The sequence below is a fragment of the Procambarus clarkii genome, chromosome 73 (genome assembly GCF_040958095.1).
Source record: "Procambarus clarkii isolate CNS0578487 chromosome 73, FALCON_Pclarkii_2.0, whole genome shotgun sequence".
NCBI classification, from domain to species: Eukaryota; Metazoa; Arthropoda; class Malacostraca; order Decapoda; family Cambaridae; genus Procambarus; species Procambarus clarkii.
Genome location: NC_091222.1, coordinates 19,048,046 through 19,072,287, shown reverse-complemented (window position 1 = coordinate 19,072,287; position 24,242 = coordinate 19,048,046). Strand labels below are relative to the sequence as shown.

General features: G+C 37.2%; 1 protein-coding gene and 1 pseudogene across 1 annotated transcript; both read left to right on the top strand.

Moving 5' to 3' along the window:
• The first annotated feature begins 9,583 nt into the window (after nt 1–9,583).
• LOC123774093 (procathepsin L-like) lies at nt 9,584–12,620 on the top strand. The gene is made up of 6 exons (XM_045768225.2): nt 9,584–9,682; nt 10,172–10,324; nt 10,674–10,880; nt 11,128–11,319; nt 11,690–11,855; nt 12,312–12,620. Exons 1-6 carry the CDS (start codon nt 9,584–9,586, stop codon nt 12,518–12,520), a joined length of 1,026 nt encoding a protein of 341 aa, XP_045624181.2. The 3' UTR covers nt 12,521–12,620.
• Nucleotides 12,621–20,624: 8,004 nt separating this feature from the next.
• On the top strand, nt 20,625–23,563 carry LOC123774094 (procathepsin L-like; annotated as a pseudogene).
• Nucleotides 23,564–24,242: the final 679 nt, after the last annotated feature.

The window sequence follows — 24,242 nt, the reverse complement described above, 5'->3', positions numbered from 1 at the left end:
TGGGCCACTCATCTGGGTCGTCTGGCTTGCCGCTTAGTATTTGAGGTCTTGGGAAGGCCTCATCATGGATGTGTCTGATCACTTTTTGTAGGAGAGTGATTCTTCTGGTTCTGTGTGGTGGTTCGTGGATCTCGTAGCCTCTGGTGGTGTTTTCTGCTACATAGGGATATTCGGGGTCTGGGACATACATGTTCTTCATTCGGTACAGCTGTCTTCTGGCCAGGTAGCTGAGCCTGATGTTCATTGGCTTCATGTTGAGCGTCTCATGGATTTGGTCAGTTCTTACCCTGTCCATCAAACTCGGGCCCTCCGCAAAGCGAAGTGCCTTGTTTTGTACTCGTTGGATCTTCAGCATGTTGGATTTGTTGGTGAGGTTCAGGGGGACATAAGGGTATTCCAGGCTAACAGACTCCGTTAATTATGGACATCAAGTGTTCTATATCTGTTATATAATATTATGCTATATACTCAAATATAGACTATATTTATTATAAATGGCTTTATTTAGTATATTATGTCAAGTGGTTAGAACGCATGGCAAGCCACCTGGAACGGATAAACTTTAATAACTAAATGAATTCTCCATAGTATCTTGTCTTAACTATAGCCGTTATATACTGGTCGCAGTTTATTACTGTTTATTACAGCCGTCATATATTGGTTGCAGTTTATTACCATTTAACTCGTATCTTGTAACTCTATCATCACTACCTAACATTAAAACTTAACTAAACTAACATTAAAAAACTACATTTGTCTGCAGTAAACTGCATCTACCAGTCTTTTGACCACTTCAAACGCAGTGTAGATCGTCATGAAGTGATAGTGAATCTTCTTCCGTGTTTATTTTGCCGATGAATAAAAAATCCAGATTTTTTTATTCATCGGCAAATTTGCAAATATTGCTGCTCAAACCTAAATCTAAATCATTTATATATATTATGAATAATAGAGGTCCCAGACCAAAGTCTTGAGGTACTCCACTTACAACAATTTCCCACTCTGACAAAAATAACTCCAATTATAATTACTTTATTTCCTTTGGTATAGCCATGCTGTGATCCAACTTAATAGAACCCCCAATACTGTGAACCTCTTTCTTTTTAATCAGTATTTCATGTGGCACTGTATCAAAAGCTTTGCTAAAGTCAAGTTACTCAACATCTCAAACTTTACTATAATCAACTGGTCAACTATGCTGGAATAAAATGATAGCAATTTGTTTGCTATCTTTAAAAACATTAACTGCAAATTGCAAAACCATGTTGTGGATCATTTAATAATTTATATTTTTCAAGATGAAGATGAATGGTATTTGCAATTCAATTAACTTTCTCAAAAGACATTAAGCTAATTAGCCGATAGGATCACACTATCGTTTATAGTTTGTTTATTGTCTATAGTCTATAGTTATTCTATATAGTTAGACTATATATTATAGTCTATTGATTATTGACACTTTGACACAAGTGATCTCCTCCCTTAAAAATTGGTAATACATTAGCAACCTTCTACGGCTCTGGCACTCTGCCTGACTCTAATGATCTATTAAATATGGTAGATAATGGTTCGCAATGCTCCTCTTTGCATTCCTTAAGCACTCTGGCAAGCACTTCGTCAGGCCCTGGGGATTTGTTTGGCTTGAGTTTCACTAGTAGTAGGCATTTTTCAGTCTATTGACTATGGAGTCAATAGCCTGGGTGGGTAGGTATGGAGGAGAATCTGTTACCCATGCAGCAGGTCCCCCCTCTCCACGTTCCTGAAATTATCCAATAGAAAGGCAAATGCCAATACACATGGTTCCAGCAACGTCGCAGGAGCTGCCAGAACGAGGTCGACGTCAACAACTAACTGCCTTAGGGGCTCCAACTCCGGATTTTTCCTCGAGGTTGACTCCTGAAGCCTTTCCCCAAAAAAGGAGTTTCACTATTTATTTAATAACATTCATCCTGGTAAAAGCTATACTAGTCAACCTGTCCTTTTCTCTACCCACATGGACCTATTCAACTGGAGGCATAATGTCCTCTTTAGTATGTACAGAAATAAAATATTGATTCAAAATTCTACTCATCTCTTTGCCATTATCAGTTATCTGACCTGTCTCAGTTTTTACTGGACCTATTTTTCCATAATACTTGTTCGATATAGCTGAAAAAAAAACTTTAGGATTTGTCTTTGCTTGCCCTGCCATGAAAACTTCATAGTTTCTTTTTTGCACTCTTTACCTCTTTTTTTAACATTGCCTACGAGTTAAACGAATTCCTGTTCTACACTGACTTCCCCCTATTCTTAAACCTTTTGAACGAAGCTCCCTTTTTGCTTGTAAGGTTCTTCAGATCCTTTGTTATACATTTCCGGTCATTCTCATTCGATCTATTTAATTTATATTTCTACGTTCCTGCCATTTGCTTAAAATATTTTATAATGAATCCACATCAAAATCCCTTTTCACACCACCCATTGCTGAGTTCATGTATCGCTCCAATTCCGGTCCCCCCCCCCCCCCCCTTCAACGCCTAGGACTTTCCAAACTTTTTCAAAAACATTCCTTAGGCCATTAAAATCAGTTTTTAAAAAATCTGGTACAGAATTTTCTTCTACAATTCTATTACATTCTATGTTAAATCTGATTTATAATAGCAAATAAATAGTTAAATCTGATCTATAATAGCAAATAAAATTCGTCTTCATCTTGAAAAACATAAATTAATAATTGAGTCGCAACATGGTTTTATAAATGGCCGTTCATGTTTAACAAATTTGTTATCTTTTTATTCTAGCATTGTTGAGGCAGTTGATAGTGGTAAGGATTGCGATGTTGTATACCTTGACTTTAGCAAAGCTTTTGATACAGTGCCACATGAAAGACTGATTAAAAAAATAGAGTCTCATGGTATTGGGGGTGCTATATTAAGCTGGATTAGGGCATGGCTATACCAAAGGAAACAGAGAGTTAGTATAAATGGAATCAAGTCAGAGTGGGAAAATGTTGTAAGTGGAGTGCCTCAAGGCTCTGTCCTGGGACCTCTGTTGTTTATAATATATATAAATGATTTAGATTCAGGTTTGAGTAGCAACATTTGCAAATTTGCCGATGATACGAAAATCGGTAGGGAAATTAATTCGGAGGAGGACTCACTATCACTTCAAGTTGATCTAGATAGGGTTTTGAAATGGTCAAAGGATTGGCAGATGCAGTTTAATGCTGATAAATGTAAAGTTCTGAGGTTAGGTAATGATGATAGAGTTACAAGATACGAGCTAGATGGTGTTGTGATTGCGAAGTCGGATTGCGAAAGGGATCTGGGAGTTATGATTAGTAAGAATTTAAAACAAAAGGATCAATGCATAAATGTTCGTAATAAGGCAAATCGGACACTTGGATTTATTAATCGCAGCGTTAGTAACAAGACACCTGGTGTGGTTCTCAAGCTATATCTTGCTCTAGTTAGGCCCCATTTAGATTATGCAGTTCAGTTTTGGTCGCCATATTATAGAATGGATATAAATTCACTTGAACGTGTCCAGCGTAGGATGACTAAGTTAATTCCCCAAATTAGAAATCTTTCATATGAAGAAAGATTAACAAAGCTTAAGTTGCATTCACTGGAAAGGCGAAGAGTTAGGGGTGACATGATAGAGGTTTACAAGTGGATGAATGGACATAACCGGGGGGATATTGGTAGGGTATTAAAAGTATCAACACAGGACAGAACACGAAACAATGGGTATAAATTGGATAAGTTTAGATTTAGGAAAGACTTGGGTAAATACTGGTTCAGTAACAGGGTTGTTGATTTGTGGAACCAATTGCCGCGTAACATTGTGGAGGTGGGGTCCCTCGATTGTTTCAAGCACGGGTTGGACAAGTATATGAGTGGGATTGGGTGGTTATAGAATAGGAGCTGCCTCGTATGGGCCAATAGGCCTTCTGCAGTTACCTTTGTTCTTATGTTCTTATGTATGTTCTTATGATTTCATTGTGATCACTGTTCCCTAGCTCATTTCCTATTTCGATGTTATTAATTTGCGTAACACTAAGTCTAAAATAATTTTTTCACGCGTTGGTTCCTTAATGTTATCCATTATTATCAATTGTTATCAATTATTGTGCATTGTTATCCAGCCAGTACAGAAATAATATACAACTCATTATAGAAATCCAACATATATGACAAGAAGCACACAATTTAGGGCTGTCAATCTCCCTAAATTGGATACCAAATCACACTGGCATGAATGCATGAATGGATTAATTCATGAATGTTCGTAATAAGGCAAATAGGACACAGGGATTTTCTAATCGTAGTGGATGAATGAGCATAACATAGGGGATATTAATTGGATATTAAAAGTATCAATACAAGACAGAACACGAAACAATGGATATAAATCGGATAAGTTTAGATTTAGGAAAGACTTGGGTAAATACTAGTTCGGTAACAGGGTTGTTGATTTGTGGAACTAATTACCGCGTAACGTGGTGGAAGTAGGGTCCCTCGATTGTTTCAAGCGTGGGTAGGACATGTATATGAGTGGGATTGGGTGGTTATAAATGGAAGCTGCCTCGTAGGGCCAATAGGCCTTCTGCATTTACCTTCTTTCCTATGTTCTTATATCTTGCTCTAATTAGGCCCCATTTAGATTATGCCGTGCTATAGAATGGATATAAATTCACTTGAACGTGTCCAGCGTAAGATGACAAAGTTAATTCCCCAGATTAGAAATTTTTTATATGAAGAAAGATTAAGGAAGCTGATATTGCATTCACTGTAAAGGCGAAGTTAGACGTGACACGATAGAGGTTTACAAGTGGATGAATAGATATAACAAAGGATATTAATAAGGTATTAAAAGTATCAACACAAGACAGATCACGAAACAATGGGTATAAATTGGATAAGTTTAGATTTAGGAAAGACTTGGGGTAAATATTGGTTCGGTAACAGGCTTGTTGATTTGTGGAACCAATTACCGCTCAACGTGGTGGAAGTGGGGTCCCTGGATTGTTTCAAACGTGGGTTGGATATGTATCTGAGTAGGATTGGGTGGATATAAATAGCAGCTGCCTCGTATGGGCCAATAGACCTTCTGCAGTTTCCTTTGTTCTAATATTCTTAAGTATGTATTTCATTAGCGTGTGATATGAACATTGCTCCCCTTGTAAAAGGAAGAAAGTATATACGAGTCTGGATAGATGAAAGTAATGTATGATTTATAAGTAGAAAAATACCTAAATTAAAACTTTCGATGTTTGTTGTGATGGCTCGGTAACAAAGGACGGAAAGCCAGGATGTGGAGTCATGATTAAGGAGTACACTGACATTTTCACCGTAGTGGAAACAACATAATGGTGGACGATGTTAGTGGACACAACATAATTGTGTCAATTAAGTTGTGTGTAAATTAGATTCAGGACAGCCATTGAATTAGTTAGGAGCAAGGGAGGAATCCCGATCATATGTGGCATTCTTCCAAGAAAGGGAGTGGGAAATGAATGGATGTCGAGGGCAATTGGTGTCAATTGCCGGCTGGAAAGATATTGCAAATCAAATGCAAACATAAGAACAAAGGCAACTGCAGAAGGCCTATTGGCCCATACGAGGCAGCTCTTATTTATAACAACCCAATCCCACTCATATACTTGTCCAACCCGCGCTTGAAACAATCGAGGGACCCCACCTCCAGCACATTACGCGGTAATTGGTTCCACAAATCAGCAACCCTGTTACTGAACCAGTATTTACCCAAGTCTTTCCTAAATCTAAACTTATCCAATTTATACCCATTGTTTCGTGTTCTGTCTTGTGTTGATACTTTTAATACCCTATTAATATCCCCTTTGTTACGTCCATTCACCCACTTGTAAACCTCTATCATGTCACACCTAAATCTTCGCCTTTCCAGTGAATGCAACTTAAGCTTTGTTAATCTTTCTTATGAAAGATTTCTAATTTGGGGAATTAACTTAGTCATTCTACGCTGGACACGTTCAAGTGAATTTATATCCATTCTGTAATATGGCGACCAAAACATAAGAACATAAGAACATAAGAACAAAGGTAACTGCAGAAGGCCTATTGGCCCATACGAGGCAGCTCCTATTCTATAACCACCCAATCCCACTCATATACTTGTCCAACCCGTGTTTGAAACAATCGAGGGACCCCACCTCCACAATGTTACGCGGCAATTGGTTCCACAAATCAACAGCCCTGTTACTGAACCAGTATTTACCCAAGTCTTTCCTAAATCTAAACTTATCCAATTTATACCCATTGTTTCGTGTTCTGTCCTGTGTTGATACTTTTAATACCCTATTAATATCCCCCCGGTTATGTCCATTCATCCACTTGTAAACCTCTATCATGTCACCCCTAACTCTTCGCCTTTCCAGTGAATGCAACTTAAGCTTTGTTAATCTTTCTTCATATGAAAGATTTCTAATTTGGGGAATTAACTTAGTCATCCTACGCTGGACACGTTCAAGTGAATTTATATCCATTCTATAATATGGCGACCAAAACTGAACTGCATAATCTAAATGGGGCCTAACTAGAGCAAGATATAGCTTGAGAACCACACCAGGTGTCTTGTTACTAACGCTGCGATTAATAAATCCAAGTGTCCGATTTGCCTTATTACGAACATTTATGCATTGATCCTTTTGTTTTAAATTCTTACTAATCATAACTCCCAGATCCCTTTCGCAATCCGACTTCGCAATCACAACACCATCTAGCTCGTATCTTGTAACTCTATCATCATTACCTAACCTCAGAACTTTACATTTATCAGCATTAAACTGCATCTGCCAATCCTTTGACCATTTCAAAACCCTATCTAGATCAACTTGAAGTGATAGTGAGTCCTCCTCCGAATTAATTTCCCTACCGATTTTCGTATCATCGGCAAATTTGCAAATGTTGCTACTCAAACCTGAATCTAAATCATTTATATATATTATAAACAACAGAGGTCCCAGGACAGAGCCTTGAGGCACTCCACTTACAACATTTTCCCACTCTGACTTGATTCCATTTATACTAACTCTCTGTTTCCTTTGGTATAGCCATGCCCTAATCCAGCTTAATATAGCACCCCCAATACCATGAGACTCTATTTTTTTAATCAGTCTTTCATGTGGCACTGTATCAAAAGCTTTGCTAAAGTCAAGGTATACAACATCGCAATCCTTACCACTATCAACTGCCTCAACAATGCTAGAATAAAAAGATAACAAATTTGTTAAACATGAACGGCCATTTATAAAACCATGTTGCGACTCAATTATTAATTTATGTTTTTCAAGATGAAGACGAATTTTATTTGCTATTATAGATTCGAGTAACTTTCCCACAATAGACGTTAGGCTAATTGGTCGATAGTTAGACGCAAGTGATCTATCTCCTTTCTTAAAAACTGGTATCACATTAGCAACTTTCCAAAACTCTGGCACTCTGCCTGACTCTATTGATTTATTAAATATGGTTGACAGTGGGTCACAAAGCTCCTCTTTGCATTCTTTAAGCACCCTAGCAAACACTTCATCCGGCCCTGGGGATTTGTTTGGTTTGAGTTTTACTATTTGTTTAAGAACATCCTCCCTGGTAACTGCTAAACTCGTCAACCTGTCCTCGTCCCCACCCACATAGACTTGTTCGGCTGAAGGCATATTGTTAAGTTCTGAACTGAACTGCATAATCTAAATGGGGCCTAAGATATAGCTTGAGAACCACACCAGGTGTCTTGTTACTAACGCTTCGATTAATAAATCCAAGTGTCCGATTTGCCTTATTACGAACATTCATGCATTGATCCTTTTGTTTTAAATTCTTACTAATCATAACTCCCAGATCCCTTTCGCAATCCGACTTCGCAATCTCAACACCATCTAGCTCGTATCTTGTAACTCTATCATCATTACCTAGCCTCAGAACTTTACATTTATCAGCATTAAACTGCATTTGCCAATCCTTTGACCATTTCAAAACCCTATCTAGATCAACTTGAATTTATAGTGAGTCCTCCTCCGAATTAATTTCCCTACCGATTTTCGTATTATCGGCAAATTTGCAAATGTTGCTACTCAAATCTGAATCTAAATCATTTATATATATATTATATACAACAGAGGTCCCAGGACAGATCCTTGAGGCACTCCACTTATAACATTTTCCCTTTCTGGTGAGTGGAAACTTAACTCTCTGTTTCCTTTGGTATAGCTTTACCCTATTCCAACTTAATATAGCACCCCAACACCATGAGTCTCTATCTTTTTAATCAGTCTTTCATGTGGCACTGTATCAAAAACTTTGCTAAAGTTAAGGTACACAACATCACTACTATCAACCACTTACCACTATCAACTGCCTCGACTGTGCTGGAATAAAATGATAGCAAATTTTTTAAACATGAACGGTAATTAGTAAAACCATGTTGCTAATCATTTATTAATTTATGTTTTTATAGATGAAGACGAGTTGTATTTGCAATTATCGATTTATGTAACTTTCCCACAATAGACGTTACACTTTTATTAGTGGGAACCGCTATTATATACTTATATTAGTGTTAATATATTATTTTTCTTTATCTGGGTGTCACTTTTATTTTTCCTTCACTGGGTACCACCAATATTTTGCCTTTACTGGGTACCGCTATTATTTTTTGTTTCTTGGTTGGAACTGAGAAAATCATTCCCTGCACATTCACTAGTGTACTCTTCTACAGTGTACCATTCAATTGGGTACCATTCACTTGGGTACCTTTCACTATTGTACTATTCTACAGTATACCATACAATTGGGTACCATTCACTTGGGTACCATTCACTAGTGTACCATTCATTAGTGAACCATTCTCTACTACAGTCACTAGTAAACCATTTAACAGCGTACAACTAAAGAGTATACCCACTACATATTGTACCATCCTGTACAAGAATATTACATTCCATATTGAGAAAAAATATATTGATAAATTAGAACGTATTCAAAGTACAGCGGCAAAACTAACGCCACGAGAGCAATAAATTCTGGGATGGTTTCATAGAGCGAGAAACACCACTTTTCAGTTGCTCACCTCTGACCCTCATCCATCTCACCTCTGCCCCGCCTGCGCGTCCTCACTAAGTGTATATGTTTGTCATTATCGAGCAGCAGTGTTAGTCATTCAATCAACGTCGGCCAGAATTCCAGGCAAGGTAAGTGGAGGATTGAGTATTAACATGTTCCCAGATATATCATTAATGGGATTTATGTTCTCACATTTAAATTATTATACTGATTTATGGTCTATATCATAGCAATTATAATAATAATTACAATTGTTTAACATCAAATTGCATTCAAAACAAAATCGAAAATTAGAAAACGTGCTTCTGTTGAAAAAAATTATTAATATTTTTGGTTCTAGATTACTATTCACTTGTGAAAATTACTATTCACTTGTGAAAGTCTTTGAAAATTTATCTGTCATTTCCAACGTGTTACAGTCGCATCAGTCTGTTATGAGACTAAAGTGATGTTAATTATTATTGAAATTGTTACTATTATGATACTTATTTTTTCTTTCCCACTAGATGAAGTACTTGGCAGCATCAGTGTTGGTGGCCGCTCTTGCCGCAATGTCTGCAGTACCTTACTCTTCTGTTGTGCAGGAAGAGTGGGAGACATTTAAGGTAAGAACGTTACCAACATTAATTATTTTTAAGAGTTCTTTAAGAAGAAAGCTTTAACATGTTTTAGGGGATAATAGTGTAACAGTTGCCATCATTTTACATTAGGTTAAAAATTAATGAGCGAACAATATGATAGCGTACCAGGTTTCATGTAAAGACTATTCTTGCAAAAAAAGAAGTTATATTTGATTCGCTGGTATCACTGGTCACTTCAGTGTCGAGGTCGGTGAAGAGATTTATTGAGTGCAGTCAGTAAAGTCAGGTGTGATGGATGCTACTAGTGGTGAACTAAAGCGTTCCTTGCCAACTTCTTGTCATTGTTTATGTCATTAAAAGCCGTTGCTGATGTATTTATCTGAAAAATTATTGTGCTTGTAACAACTGTATTACATCTTCATATATTTAACTTCATATATTCTTAAAATCATTTATCTTGCCTCCCGAGATTGGGAGAAGAAATAGTGTAATAATCAAAAAATATTTTTTTAGATTGAACATGACAAGAAATACGCCACTGATGTTGAAGACTCGTTCCGCATGAACATCTATATGGAAAATAGACTCAAGATTGCTGCACACAATAAGCTGTATGCAACAGGACACAAGTCATACAGGCTCAGGATGAACAAGTTTGGTGACATGGTAAGTAGGATGAACCTCTAACGAGTAAACATTTGCATGAAAAAATCAGTAGGATTGAAGATAGAATCCTCAATGAAGGGGATTGTATCCTATGCGATGGATCCTCACAAGCACGCTCTAGGCACCGGAACATGGTCAAAATCATTGCAACCTGGGATTAAACTGAATCATCTGGTTTTCAGAGGATTCGAACCTCTTCTCATGGTTCCTACTGATTTTTTTGGTTGATGCATCACGTTAATGGTTTCTCATTGTGTATTGTCTGCATCTTGATTCCACTCAGAACAAAACTCATTTGTTAAATAACCCTTATTGCCCAGTGACTTACGTGATGTAATATTTCTTGCAGCTTCAGACGGAGTTTTTGTCAACAATGGCAGGTTTCCATACGAACCACACCGAAAGATACAGATTAAACAGCATGTACAATGGTTCCACATACATTGAGCCGGAAGATGATGTTATCCTTCCCAAGACTGTTGACTGGAGAAAGAAGGGAGCAGTCACCCCAGTAAAGGACCAAGGAAAATGTGGATCATGCTGGGCCTTCTCAGCTGTGAGTATTATCATCTAACTTATTTTGTTTGTAATGTAATTCTTAATCTAATGATTCCTATTTATAGTTATTAATATAGAACATTAATGACATCTTGGAAGTTCATTTGTAATGGTTTTATTATTATTATATAAAAATATTGATATATGAGCAAATATTAACATTTTCTCATATATTAATAATGATCATATAAAGAACTTACAAGTTTTGATGATGTTTTACAAAGTAATGTTTGTGTGGTCCACAGACCGGGTCACTGGAAGGTCAACACTTCCGCCAGACGGGTAAGCTGGTGAGCCTTTCTGAGCAGAACTTGATTGACTGTTCCACCAAGTACGGCAATGGTGGCTGTGACGGTGGACTGATGACCGCTGCCTTCAAGTACATTGAGGACAATGGTGGGATTGACACTGAAGATTCTTATCCTTACAAGAAGAAGGTAAATACACGTTTCATGATAATTATATTTTACCTGGGATGTGGTCTTGAACTTTTAAACAGTGAGTAGTTTGTAATATTTGCTGATGAGGAGTCTGCAAATATTGCAGTCTGTGTGTGGTTTGGTCAACAGAGTTCGTAATATTTGCTTTTTTGTGATTGACACTGAAGATTTTTATCCATATATCAAGGTAAATACACATTTAATGATAATTATATTTTACATATTTAAAACTGGTTTTAAACTTTTTAACAGATAGAATAATAAGCATTTGCCTATAATATAAGCAAATATTACACATTTATATATAATGTACATATGTGTTTTTCATATTTTTGTACATAATAATATTGTAACCTTACTCTATTAGGAAGGGAAGTGTCAATATAAACAACAAGAATCTGGTGCTAAAGTGACTGGCTTTGTTCATATTCGCGAGGGAAGTGAAGATGCACTGAAGAAAGCTGTTGCCACAGTTGGACCAGTATCTGTTGCCATTGATGCCTCACACGGGTCAATCCAGTTTTACCATCATGGTAAGTTTTTTTTATTGTAAATGTATACATAGATCACATTTTACTGAAGGTGATCAGTATATTTCTGCATGCTCATATAAACGTGAAATGTGCATCATGTGTGTATATAAATTGTTTTTATTGTATGAGACCTTTATTGTTCAACGATTCTCAGGTCTTTCTTAGATCTGCTGTGTTTTCTAAAGTCTTTGAATCATACTTTCTTTCTCATAGTGCGTTAAGTATTCATCATGTTTTCTACCAGAAAGTGTCATGTCGTATACACACAATCATTTCAATGGGGTGGCGCGTCTCACTCACCATATCGACAATTCCCACGTTGTAACAGTATTTATTCTTCCATTTAATATAATGCCTTTAAATTCGGAATCTTATTTATTTTGTAGGAATTATGAGTTTCTGAACAAATAATTTGTTAAATATTGTATTATTGAAGGATGAATATATATATTACAGGTGTTTATGACGAGCCAGAATGTAGTTCAACGAATCTTGGCCACGGTGTTCTGGTTGTGGGTTATGGCACTACGGAGGACGGAACTGACTACTGGCTGGTGAAGAACTCTTGGGGCACAACTCTGGGTGATGAAGGCTACATCAAGATGATGAGGAACCGTAGTAACCAGTGTGGCATTGCTACTGAGGCCTCTTTCCCCCTTGTATAAACTCGTGGGGGAACCAGCGTGGCATTGTTACTGCTGCCTCCTTCCCTCTTGTATCGTGGGGACCCAGCGTGGCATGATTACTGTTGCAACACTCGAGGAGTTGTTGTAACACTCGAGGAGACCCAGTGTGCCAGTCTTGCTGCTCACTACTAACTTCCAGCATTAATTACGTGTCCACTTACAACTGACATTTTATCTGCTGTCTAATTTTGTTGTTTTTCATCTTATTAATTTGAGAGATGTAATAAATTGAATCCCTTTTGCCTCATGAAGGCAGGCAAAACAATTAGGTTCTCTGCCATAATGGAGTCTTCAATGAATATTGGAAATTAGGTAATTTAACTCAGAGGACTCAGTTGGTGAAGTGAAATTTTCTGAGGTCATGTATTACTTTATATTCTTTCGTAATAAAAATAAGCCAAACATTTTTTTATCATTATGAACCAATTCCTAAATCAATTATCGGAAACTCTGACACCAATTACTACTAACATTGATTTGCAATAGTTAGCCATACAAAATGGCTATTGTAAATGGTTACAATTATCTTGAGATGATTTCGGGGCTTTAGTGTCCCCGCGGCCTGGTCCTCGACCAGGCCTCCACCCCCAGGAGTCAGCCCGTGATAGCTGACTAACACCCAGGTACCTATTTTACTGCTAGGTAACAGGGGCATAGGGTGAAAGAAACTCTGCCCATTGTTAACACCGGTGCCAGGGATCGAACCCAGGATCACAAGGCCAGCGTGCTGTCCGCTCGACCGACCGGCTCCCGAAGTACTGAAATGAGGTCTTAACTATTGAAATGTTCCTACGTCACCTAATTTCTCTATCCCAATAAAATTTATATCCAATAATTTTTAAAACCAAAATGGTCAGGAGACCAAAATAGATAAAAAATGATTCTCCAGGATTGAATATAATTAAATCACAAATAAACCCAAGGTCTCCTTCACATTGTTGATAAAAGACAGTCAAAACCATTTCTTAGCGACGCATCCCCTGGAGCGTGAGAGAAGAGACTCCTTTAGCTTTGATGTCCATAGGGAATGGAAAGGATGGGGGAAGTAGAGGGATGGGGAGTTGAAATTCAGGAAGAGGATGCGGGTGTAGAGAGAGAGGTTTGAAAGTTCGGTGGCCTGTCCACCATGGGTTGACATTTGTGTATGTTTGTTTGCGTTTGTGTTATGTTGGGTTGTCAGTACATTGGCTGGGGGGCTAGTGTTTGTGACCTTGTTGGTGTCCTAAAGCACTAGAGCCGATGGAGCTGGCTGAAGGAGGTTAATCTTAGCAACATCAGGGTAGTTACACTTTTGATGCCACGACAAACGGTTTTTTGGTTTTGTATTTTTTTTTTTTGTAGGAGTTTTATTTATTTATATTTTTTTATTTTTTATTTTTTTATTTATTTATTTTTTCTTTATTTATTTATTTTTTTTTCTTTATTCTTCATTTGGTGCAGAACGGGTCCGGGATGGGCCACTCATCTGGGTCGTCTGGCAGGCCGCTTAGTATTTGAGGTCTTGGGAAGGCCTCATCATGGATGTGTCTGATCACTTTTTATAGGAGAGTGATTCTTCTGGTTCTGTGTGGTGGTTCGTGGATCTCGTAGCCTCTGGTGGTGTTTTCTGCTACATAGGGATATTCGGGGTCTGGGACATACATGTTCTTCATTCGGTACAGCTGTCTTCTGGCCAGGTAGCTGAGCCTGATGTTCATTGGCTTCATGTTGAGCGTCTCATGGATTTGGTCAGTTCTTACCCTGTCCATCAAACTCGGGCCCTCCGCAAAGCGAAGTGCCTTGTTTTGTACTCGTTGGATCTTCAGCATGTTGGATTTGTTGGTGAGGTTCAGGGGGACATAAGGGTATTCCAGGCTAACAGACTCCGTTAATTATGGACATCAAGTGTTCTATATCTGTTATATAATATTATGCTATATACTCAAATATAGACTATATTTATTATAAATGGCTTTATTTAGTATATTATGTCAAGTGGTTAGAACGCATGGCAAGCCACCTGGAACGGATAAACTTTAATAACTAAATGAATTCTCCATAGTATCTTGTCTTAACTATAGCCGTTATATACTGGTCGCAGTTTATTACTGTTTATTACAGCCGTCATATATTGGTTGCAGTTTATTACCATTTAACTCGTATCTTGTAACTCTATCATCACTACCTAACATTAAAACTTAACTAAACTAACATTAAAAAACTACATTTGTCTGCAGTAAACTGCATCTATCAGTCTTTTGACCACTTCAAACGCAGTGTAGATCGTCATGAAGTGATAGTGAATCTTCTTCCGTGTTTATTTTGCCGATGAATAAAAAATCCAGATTTTTTTATTCATCGGCAAATTTGCAAATATTGCTGCTCAAACCTAAATCTAAATCATTTATATATATTATGAATAATAGAGGTCCCAGACCAAAGTCTTGAGGTACTCCACTTACAACAATTTCCCACTCTGACAAAAATAACTCCAATTATAATTACTTTATTTCCTTTGGTATAGCCATGCTGTGATCCAACTTAATAGAACCCCCAATACTGTGAACCTCTTTCTTTTTAATCAGTATTTCATGTGGCACTGTATCAAAAGCTTTGCTAAAGTCAAGTTACTCAACATCTCAAACTTTACTATAATCAACTGGTCAACTATGCTGGAATAAAATGATAGCAATTTGTTTGCTATCTTTAAAAACATTAACTGCAAATTGCAAAACCATGTTGTGGATCATTTAATAATTTATATTTTTCAAGATGAAGATGAATGGTATTTGCAATTCAATTAACTTTCTCAAAAGACATTAAGCTAATTAGCCGATAGGATCACACTATCGTTTATAGTTTGTTTATTGTTTATAGTCTATAGTTATTCTATATAGTTAGACTATATATTATAGTCTATTGATTATTGACACTTTGACACAAGTGATCTCCTCCCTTAAAAATTGGTAATACATTAGCAACCTTCTACGGCTCTGGCACTCTGCCTGACTCTAATGATCTATTAAATATGGTAGATAATGGTTCGCAATGCTCCTCTTTGCATTCCTTAAGCACTCTGGCAAGCACTTCGTCAGGCCCTGGGGATTTGTTTGGCTTGAGTTTCACTAGTAGTAGGCATTTTTCAGTCTATTGACTATGGAGTCAATAGCCTGGGTGGGTAGGTATGGAGGAGAATCTGTTACCCATGCAGCAGGTCCCCCCTCTCCACGTTCCTGAAATTATCCAATAGAAAGGCAAATGCCAATACACATGGTTCCAGCAACGTCGCAGGAGCTGCCAGAACGAGGTCGACGTCAACAACTAACTGCCTTAGGGGCTCCAACTCCGGATTTTTCCTCGAGGTTGACTCCTGAAGCCTTTCCCCAAAAAAGGAGTTTCACTATTTATTTAATAACATTCATCCTGGTAAAAGCTATACTAGTCAACCTGTCCTTTTCTCTACCCACATGGACCTATTCAACTGGAGGCATAATGTCCTCTTTAGTATGTACAGAAATAAAATATTGATTCAAAATTCTACTCATCTCTTTGCCATTATCAGTTATCTGACCTGTCTCAGTTTTTACTGGACCTATTTTTCCATAATACTTGTTCGATATAGCTGAAAAAAAAACTTTAGGATTTGTCTTTGCTTGCCCTGCCATGAAAACTTCATAGTTTCTTTTTTGCACTCTTTACCTCTTTTTTTAACATTGCCTACGAGTTAAACGAATTCCTGTTCTACACTGACTTCCCCCTATTCTTAAACCTTTTGAACGAAGCTCCCTTTTTGCTTGTAAGGTTCTTCAGATCCTTTGTTATACATTTCCGGTCATTCTCATTCGATCTATTTAATTTATATTTCTACGTTCCTGCCATTTGCTTAAAATATTTTATAATAAGTTATATGTTGAATCCACATCAAAATCCCTTTTCACACCACCCATTGCTGAGTTCATGTATCGCTCCAATTCCGGTCCCCCCCCCCCCATCAACGCCTAGGACTTTCCAAACTTTTTCAAAAACATTCCTTAGGCCATTAAAATCAGTTTTTAAAAAATCTGGTACAGAATTTTCTTCTACAATTCTATTACATTCTATGTTAAATCTGATTTCATTGTGATCACTGTTCCCTAGCTCATTTCCTATTTCGATGTTATTAATTTGCGTAACACTAAGTCTAAAATAATTTTTTCACGCGTTGGTTCCTTAATGTTATCCATTATTATCAATTGTTATCAATTATTGTGCATTGTTATCCAGCCAGTACAGAAATAATATACAACTCATTATAGAAATCCAACATATATGACAAGAAGCACACAATTTAGGGCTGTCAATCTCCCTAAATTGGATACCAAATCACACTGGCATGAATGCATGAATGGATTAATTCATGAATGTTCGTAATAAGGCAAATAGGACACAGGGATTTTCTAATCGTAGTGGATGAATGAGCATAACATAGGGGATATTAATTGGATATTAAAAGTATCAATACAAGACAGAACACGAAACAATGGATATAAATCGGATAAGTTTAGATTTAGGAAAGACTTGGGTAAATACTAGTTCGGTAACAGGGTTGTTGATTTGTGGAACTAATTACCGCGTAACGTGGTGGAAGTAGGGTCCCTCGATTGTTTCAAGCGTGGGTAGGACATGTATATGAGTGGGATTGGGTGGTTATAAATGGAAGCTGCCTCGTAGGGCCAATAGGCCTTCTGCATTTACCTTCTTTCCTATGTTCTTATATCTTGCTCTAATTAGGCCCCATTTAGATTATGCCGTGCTATAGAATGGATATAAATTCACTTGAACGTGTCCAGCGTAAGATGACAAAGTTAATTCCCCAGATTAGAAATTTTTTATATGAAGAAAGATTAAGGAAGCTGATATTGCATTCACTGTAAAGGCGAAGTTAGACGTGACACGATAGAGGTTTACAAGTGGATGAATAGATATAACAAAGGATATTAATAAGGTATTAAAAGTATCAACACAAGACAGATCACGAAACAATGGGTATAAATTGGATAAGTTTAGATTTAGGAAAGACTTGGGGTAAATATTGGTTCGGTAACAGGCTTGTTGATTTGTGGAACCAATTACCGCTCAACGTGGTGGAAGTGGGGTCCCTGGATTGTTTCAAACGTGGGTTGGATATGTATCTGAGTAGGATTGGGTGGATATAAATAGCAGCTGCCTCGTATGGGCCAATAGACCTTCTGCAGTTTCCTTTGTTCTAATATTCTTAAGTATGTATTTCATTAGCGTGTGATATGAACATTGCTCCCCTTGTAAAAGGAAGAAAGTATATACGAGTCTGGATAGATGAAAGTAATGTATGATTTATAAGTAGAAAAATACCTAAATTAAAACTTTCGATGTTTGTTGTGATGGCTCGGTAACAAAGGACGGAAAGCCAGGATGTGGAGTCATGATTAAGGAGTACACTGACATTTTCACCGTAGTGGAAACAACATAATGGTGGACGATGTTAGTGGACACAACATAATTGTGTCAATTAAGTTGTGTGTAAATTAGATTCAGGACAGCCATTGAATTAGTTAGGAGCAAGGGAGGAATCCCGATCATATGTGGCATTCTTCCAAGAAAGGGAGTGGGAAATGAATGGATGTCGAGGGCAATTGGTGTCAATTGCCGGCTGGAAAGATATTGCAAATCAAATGCAAACATAAGAACAAAGGCAACTGCAGAAGGCCTATTGGCCCATACGAGGCAGCTCTTATTTATAACAACCCAATCCCACTCATATACTTGTCCAACCCGCGCTTGAAACAATCGAGGGACCCCACCTCCAGCACATTACGCGGTAATTGGTTCCACAAATCAGCAACCCTGTTACTGAACCAGTATTTACCCAAGTCTTTCCTAAATCTAAACTTATCCAATTTATACCCATTGTTTCGTGTTCTGTCTTGTGTTGATACTTTTAATACCCTATTAATATCCCCTTTGTTACGTCCATTCACCCACTTGTAAACCTCTATCATGTCACACCTAAATCTTCGCCTTTCCAGTGAATGCAACTTAAGCTTTGTTAATCTTTCTTCATATGAAAGATTTCTAATTTGGGGAATTAACTTAGTCATTCTACGCTGGACACGTTCAAGTGAATTTATATCCATTCTGTAATATGGCGACCAAAACTGAACTGCATAATCTAAATGGGGCCTAAGATATAGCTTGAGAACCACACCAGGTGTCTTGTTACTAACGCTTCGATTAATAAATCCAAGTGTCCGATTTGCCTTATTACGAACATTCATGCATTGATCCTTTTGTTTTAAATTCTTACTAATCATAACTCCCAGATCCCTTTCGCAATCCGACTTCGCAATCTCAACACCATCTAGCTCGTATCTTGTAACTCTATCATCATTACCTAGCCTCAGAACTTTACATTTATCAGCATTAAACTGCATTTGCCAATCCTTTGACCATTTCAAAACCCTATCTAGATCAACTTGAATTTATAGTGAGTCCTCCTCCGAATTAATTTCCCTACCGATTTTCGTATTATCGGCAAATTTGCAAATGTTGCTACTCAAATCTGAATCTAAATCATTTATATATATATTATATACAACAGAGGTCCCAGGACAGATCCTTGAGGCACTCCACTTATAACATTTTCCCTTTCTGGTGAGTGGAAACTTAACTCTCTGTTTCCTTTGGTATAGCTTTACCCTATTCCAACTTAATATAGCACCCCAACACCATGAGTCTCTATCTTTTTAATCAGTCTTTCATGTGGCACTGTATCAAAAACTTTGCTAAAGTTAAGGTACACAACATCACTACTATCAACCACTTACCACTATCAACTGCCTCGACTGTGCTGGAATAAAATGATAGCAAATTTTTTAAACATGAACGGTAATTAGTAAAACCATGTTGCTAATCATTTATTAATTTATGTTTTTATAGATGAAGACGAGTTGTATTTGCAATTATCGATTTATGTAACTTTCCCACAATAGACGTTACACTTTTATTAGTGGGAACCGCTATTATATACTTATATTAGTGTTAATATATTATTTTTCTTTATCTGGGTGTCACTTTTATTTTTCCTTCACTGGGTACCACCAATATTTTGCCTTTACTGGGTACCGCTATTATTTTTTGTTTCTTGGTTGGAACTGAGAAAATCATTCCCTGCACATTCACTAGTGTACTCTTCTACAGTGTACCATTCAATTGGGTACCATTCACTTGGGTACCTTTCACTATTGTACTATTCTACAGTATACCATACAATTGGGTACCATTCACTTGGGTACCATTCACTAGTGTACCATTCATTAGTGAACCATTCTCTTGTACATTCACTAGTGTACCAATTAGTGAACCATTCTCTACTACAGTCACTAGTAAACCATTTAACAGCGTACAACTAAAGAGTATACCCACTACATATTGTACCATCCTGTACAAGAATATTACATTCCATATTGAGAAAAAATATATTGATAAATTAGAACGTATTCAAAGTACAGCGGCAAAACTAACGCCACGAGAGCAATAAATTCTGGGATGGTTTCATAGAGCGAGAAACACCACTTTTCAGTTGCTCACCTCTGACCCTCATCCATCTCACCTCTGCCCCGCCTGCGCGTCCTCACTAAGTGTATATGTTTGTCATTATCGAGCAGCAGTGTTAGTCATTCAATCAACGTCGGCCAGAATTCCAGGCAAGGTAAGTGGAGGATTGAGTATTAACATGTTCCCAGATATATCATTAATGGGATTTATGTTCTCACATTTAAATTATTATACTGATTTATGGTCTATATCATAGCAATTATAATAATAATTACAATTGTTTAACATCAAATTGCATTCAAAACAAAATCGAAAATTAGAAAACGTGCTTCTGTTGAAAAAAATTATTAATATTTTTGGTTCTAGATTACTATTCACTTGTGAAAATTACTATTCACTTGTGAAAGTCTTTGAAAATTTATCTGTCATTTCCAACGTGTTACAGTCGCATCAGTCTGTTATGAGACTAAAGTGATGTTAATTATTATTGAAATTGTTACTATTATGATACTTATTTTTTCTTTCCCACTAGATGAAGTACTTGGCAGCATCAGTGTTGGTGGCCGCTCTTGCCGCAATATCTGCAGTACCTTACTCTTCTGTTGTGCAGGAAGAGTGGGAGACATTTAAGGTAAGAACGTTACCAACATTAATTATTTTTAAGAGTTCTTTAAGAAGAAAGCTTTAACATGTTTTAGGGGATAATAGTGTAACAGTTGCCATCATTTTACATTAGGTTAAAAATTAATGAGCGAGCAATATGATAGCGTACCAGGTTTCATGTAAAGACTATTCTTGCAAAAAAAGAAGTTATATTTGATTCGCTGGTATCACTGGTCACTTCAGTGTCGAGGTCGGTGAAGAGATTTATTGAGTGCAGTCAGTAAAGTCAGGTGTGATGGATGCTACTAGTGGTGAACTAAAGCGTTCCTTGCCAACTTCTTGTCATTGTTTATGTCATTAAAAGCCGTTGCTGATGTATTTATCTGAAAAATTATTGTGCTTGTAACAACTGTATTACATCTTCATATATTTAACTTCATATATTCTTAAAATCATTTATCTTGCCTCCCGAGATTGGGAGAAGAAATAGTGTAATAATCAAAAAATATTTTTTTAGATTGAACATGACAAGAAATACGCCACTGATGTTGAAGACTCGTTCCGCATGAACGAGTATATATGGAAAATAGACTCAAGATTGCTGCACACAATAAGCTGTATGCAACAGGACACAAGTCATACAGGCTCAGGATGAACAAGTTTGGTGACATGGTAAGTAGGATGAACCTCTAACGAGTAAACATTTGCATGAAAAAATCAGTAGGATTGAAGATAGAATCCTCAATGAAGGGGATTGTATCCTATGCGATGGATCCTCACAAGCACGCTCTAGGCACCGGAACATGGTCAAAATCATTGCAACCTGGGATTAAACTGAATCATCTGGTTTTCAGAGGATTCGAACCTCTCCTCATGGTTCCTACTGATTTTTTTGGTTGATGCATCACGTTAATGGTTTCTCATTGTGTATTGTCTGCATCTTGATTCCACTCAGAACAAAACTCATTTGTTAAATAACCCTTATTGCCCAGTGACTTACGTGATGTAATATTTCTTGCAGCTTCAGACGGAGTTTTTGTCAACAATGGCAGGTTTCCATACGAACCACACCGAAAGATACAGATTAAACAGCATGTACAATGGTTCCACATACATTGAGCCGGAAGATGATGTTATCCTTCCCAAGACTGTTGACTGGAGAAAGAAGGGAGCAGTCACCCCAGTAAAAGACCAAGGAAAATGTGGATCATGCTGGGCCTTCTCAGCTGTGAGTATTATCATCTAACTTATTTTGTTTGTAATGTAATTCTTAATCTAATGATTCCTATTTATAGTTATTAATATAGAACATTAATGACATCTTGGAAGTTCATTTGTAATGGTTTTATTATTATTATATAAAAATATTGATATATGAGCAAATATTAACATTTTCTCATATATTAATAATGATCATATAAAGAACTTACAAGTTTTGATGATGTTTTACAAAGTAATGTTTGTGTGGTCCACAGACCGGGTCACTGGAAGGTCAACACTTCCGCCAGACGGGTAAGCTGGTGAGCCTTTCTGAGCAGAACTTGATTGACTGTTCCACCAAGTACGGCAATGGTGGCTGTGACGGTGGACTGATGACCGCTGCCTTCAAGTACATTGAGGACAATGGTGGGATTGACACTGAAGATTCTTATCCTGACAAGAAGAAGGTAAATACACGTTTCATGATAATTATATTTTACCTGGGATGTGGTCTTGAACTTTTAAACAGTGAGTAGTTTGTAATATTTGCTGATGAGGAGTCTGCAAATATTGCAGTCTGTGTGTGGTTTGGTCAACAGAGTTCGTAATATTTGCTTTTTTGTGATTGACACTGAAGATTTTTATCCATATATCAAGGTAAATACACATTTAATGATAATTATATTTTACATATTTAAAACTGGTTTTAAACTTTTTAACAGATAGAATAATAAGCATTTGCCTATAATATAAGCAAATATTACACATTTATATATAATGTACATATGTGTTTTTCATATTTTTGTACATAATAATATTGTAACCTTACTCTATTAGGAAGGGAAGTGTCAATATAAACAACAAGAATCTGGTGCTAAAGTGACTGGCTTTGTTCATATTCGCGAGGGAAGTGAAGATGCACTGAAGAAAGCTGTTGCCACAGTTGGACCAGTATCTGTTGCCATTGATGCCTCACACGGGTCAATCCAGTTTTACCATCATGGTAAGTTTTTTTTATTGTAAATGTATACATAGATCACATTTTACTGAAGGTGATCAGTATATTTCTGCATGCTCATATAAACGTGAAATGTGCATCATGTGTGTATATAAATTGTTTTTATTGTATGAGACCTTTATTGTTCAACGATTCTCAGGTCTTTCTTAGATCTGCTGTGTTTTCTAAAGTCTTTGAATCATACTTTCTTTCTCATAGTGCGTTAAGTATTCATCATGTTTTCTACCAGAAAGTGTCATGTCGTATACACACAATCATTTCAATGGGGTGGCGCGTCTCACTCACCATATCGACAATTCCCACGTTGTAACAGTATTTATTCTTCCATTTAATATAATGCCTTTAAATTCGGAATCTTATTTATTTTGTAGGAATTATGAGTTTCTGAACAAATAATTTGTTAAATATTGTATTATTGAAGGATGAATATATATATTACAGGTGTTTATGACGAGCCAGAATGTAGTTCAACGAATCTTGGCCACGGTGTTCTGGTTGTGGGTTATGGCACTACGGAGGACGGAACTGACTACTGGCTGGTGAAGAACTCTTGGGGCACAATTCTGGGTGATGAAGGCTACATCAAGATGATGAGGAACCGTAGTAACCAGTGTGGCATTGCTACTGAGGCCTCTTTCCCCCTTGTATAAACTCGTGGGGGAACCAGCGTGGCATTGTTACTGCTGCCTCCTTCCCTCTTGTATCGTGGGGACCCAGCGTGGCATGATTACTGTTGCAACACTCGAGGAGTTGTTGTAACACTCGAGGAGACCCAGTGTGCCAGTCTTGCTGCTCACTACTAACTTCCAGCATTAATTACGTGTCCACTTACAACTGACATTTTATCTGCTGTCTAATTTTGTTGTTTTTCATCTTATTAATTTGAGAGATGTAATAAATTGAATCCCTTTTGCCTCATGAAGGCAGGCAAAATAATTAGGTTCTCTGCCATAATGGAGTCTTCAATGAATATAGGAAATTAGGTAATTTAACTCAGAGGACTCAGTTGGTGAAGTGAAATTTTCTGAGGTCATGTATTACTTTATATTCTTTCGTAATAAAAAAAAGCCAAACATTTTTTATCATTATGAACCAATTCCTAAATCAATTATCGGAAATTCTGACACCAATTACTAACATTGATTTGCAATAGTTAGCCATACAAAATGGATATTGTAAATGGTTACAATTATCTTGAGATGATTTCGGGGCTTTAGTGTCCCCGCGGCCTGGTCCTCGACCAGGCCTTCACCCCCAGGAAGCAGCCCGTGATAGCTGACTAACACCCAGGTACCTATTTTACTGCTAGGTAACAGGGGCATAGGGTGA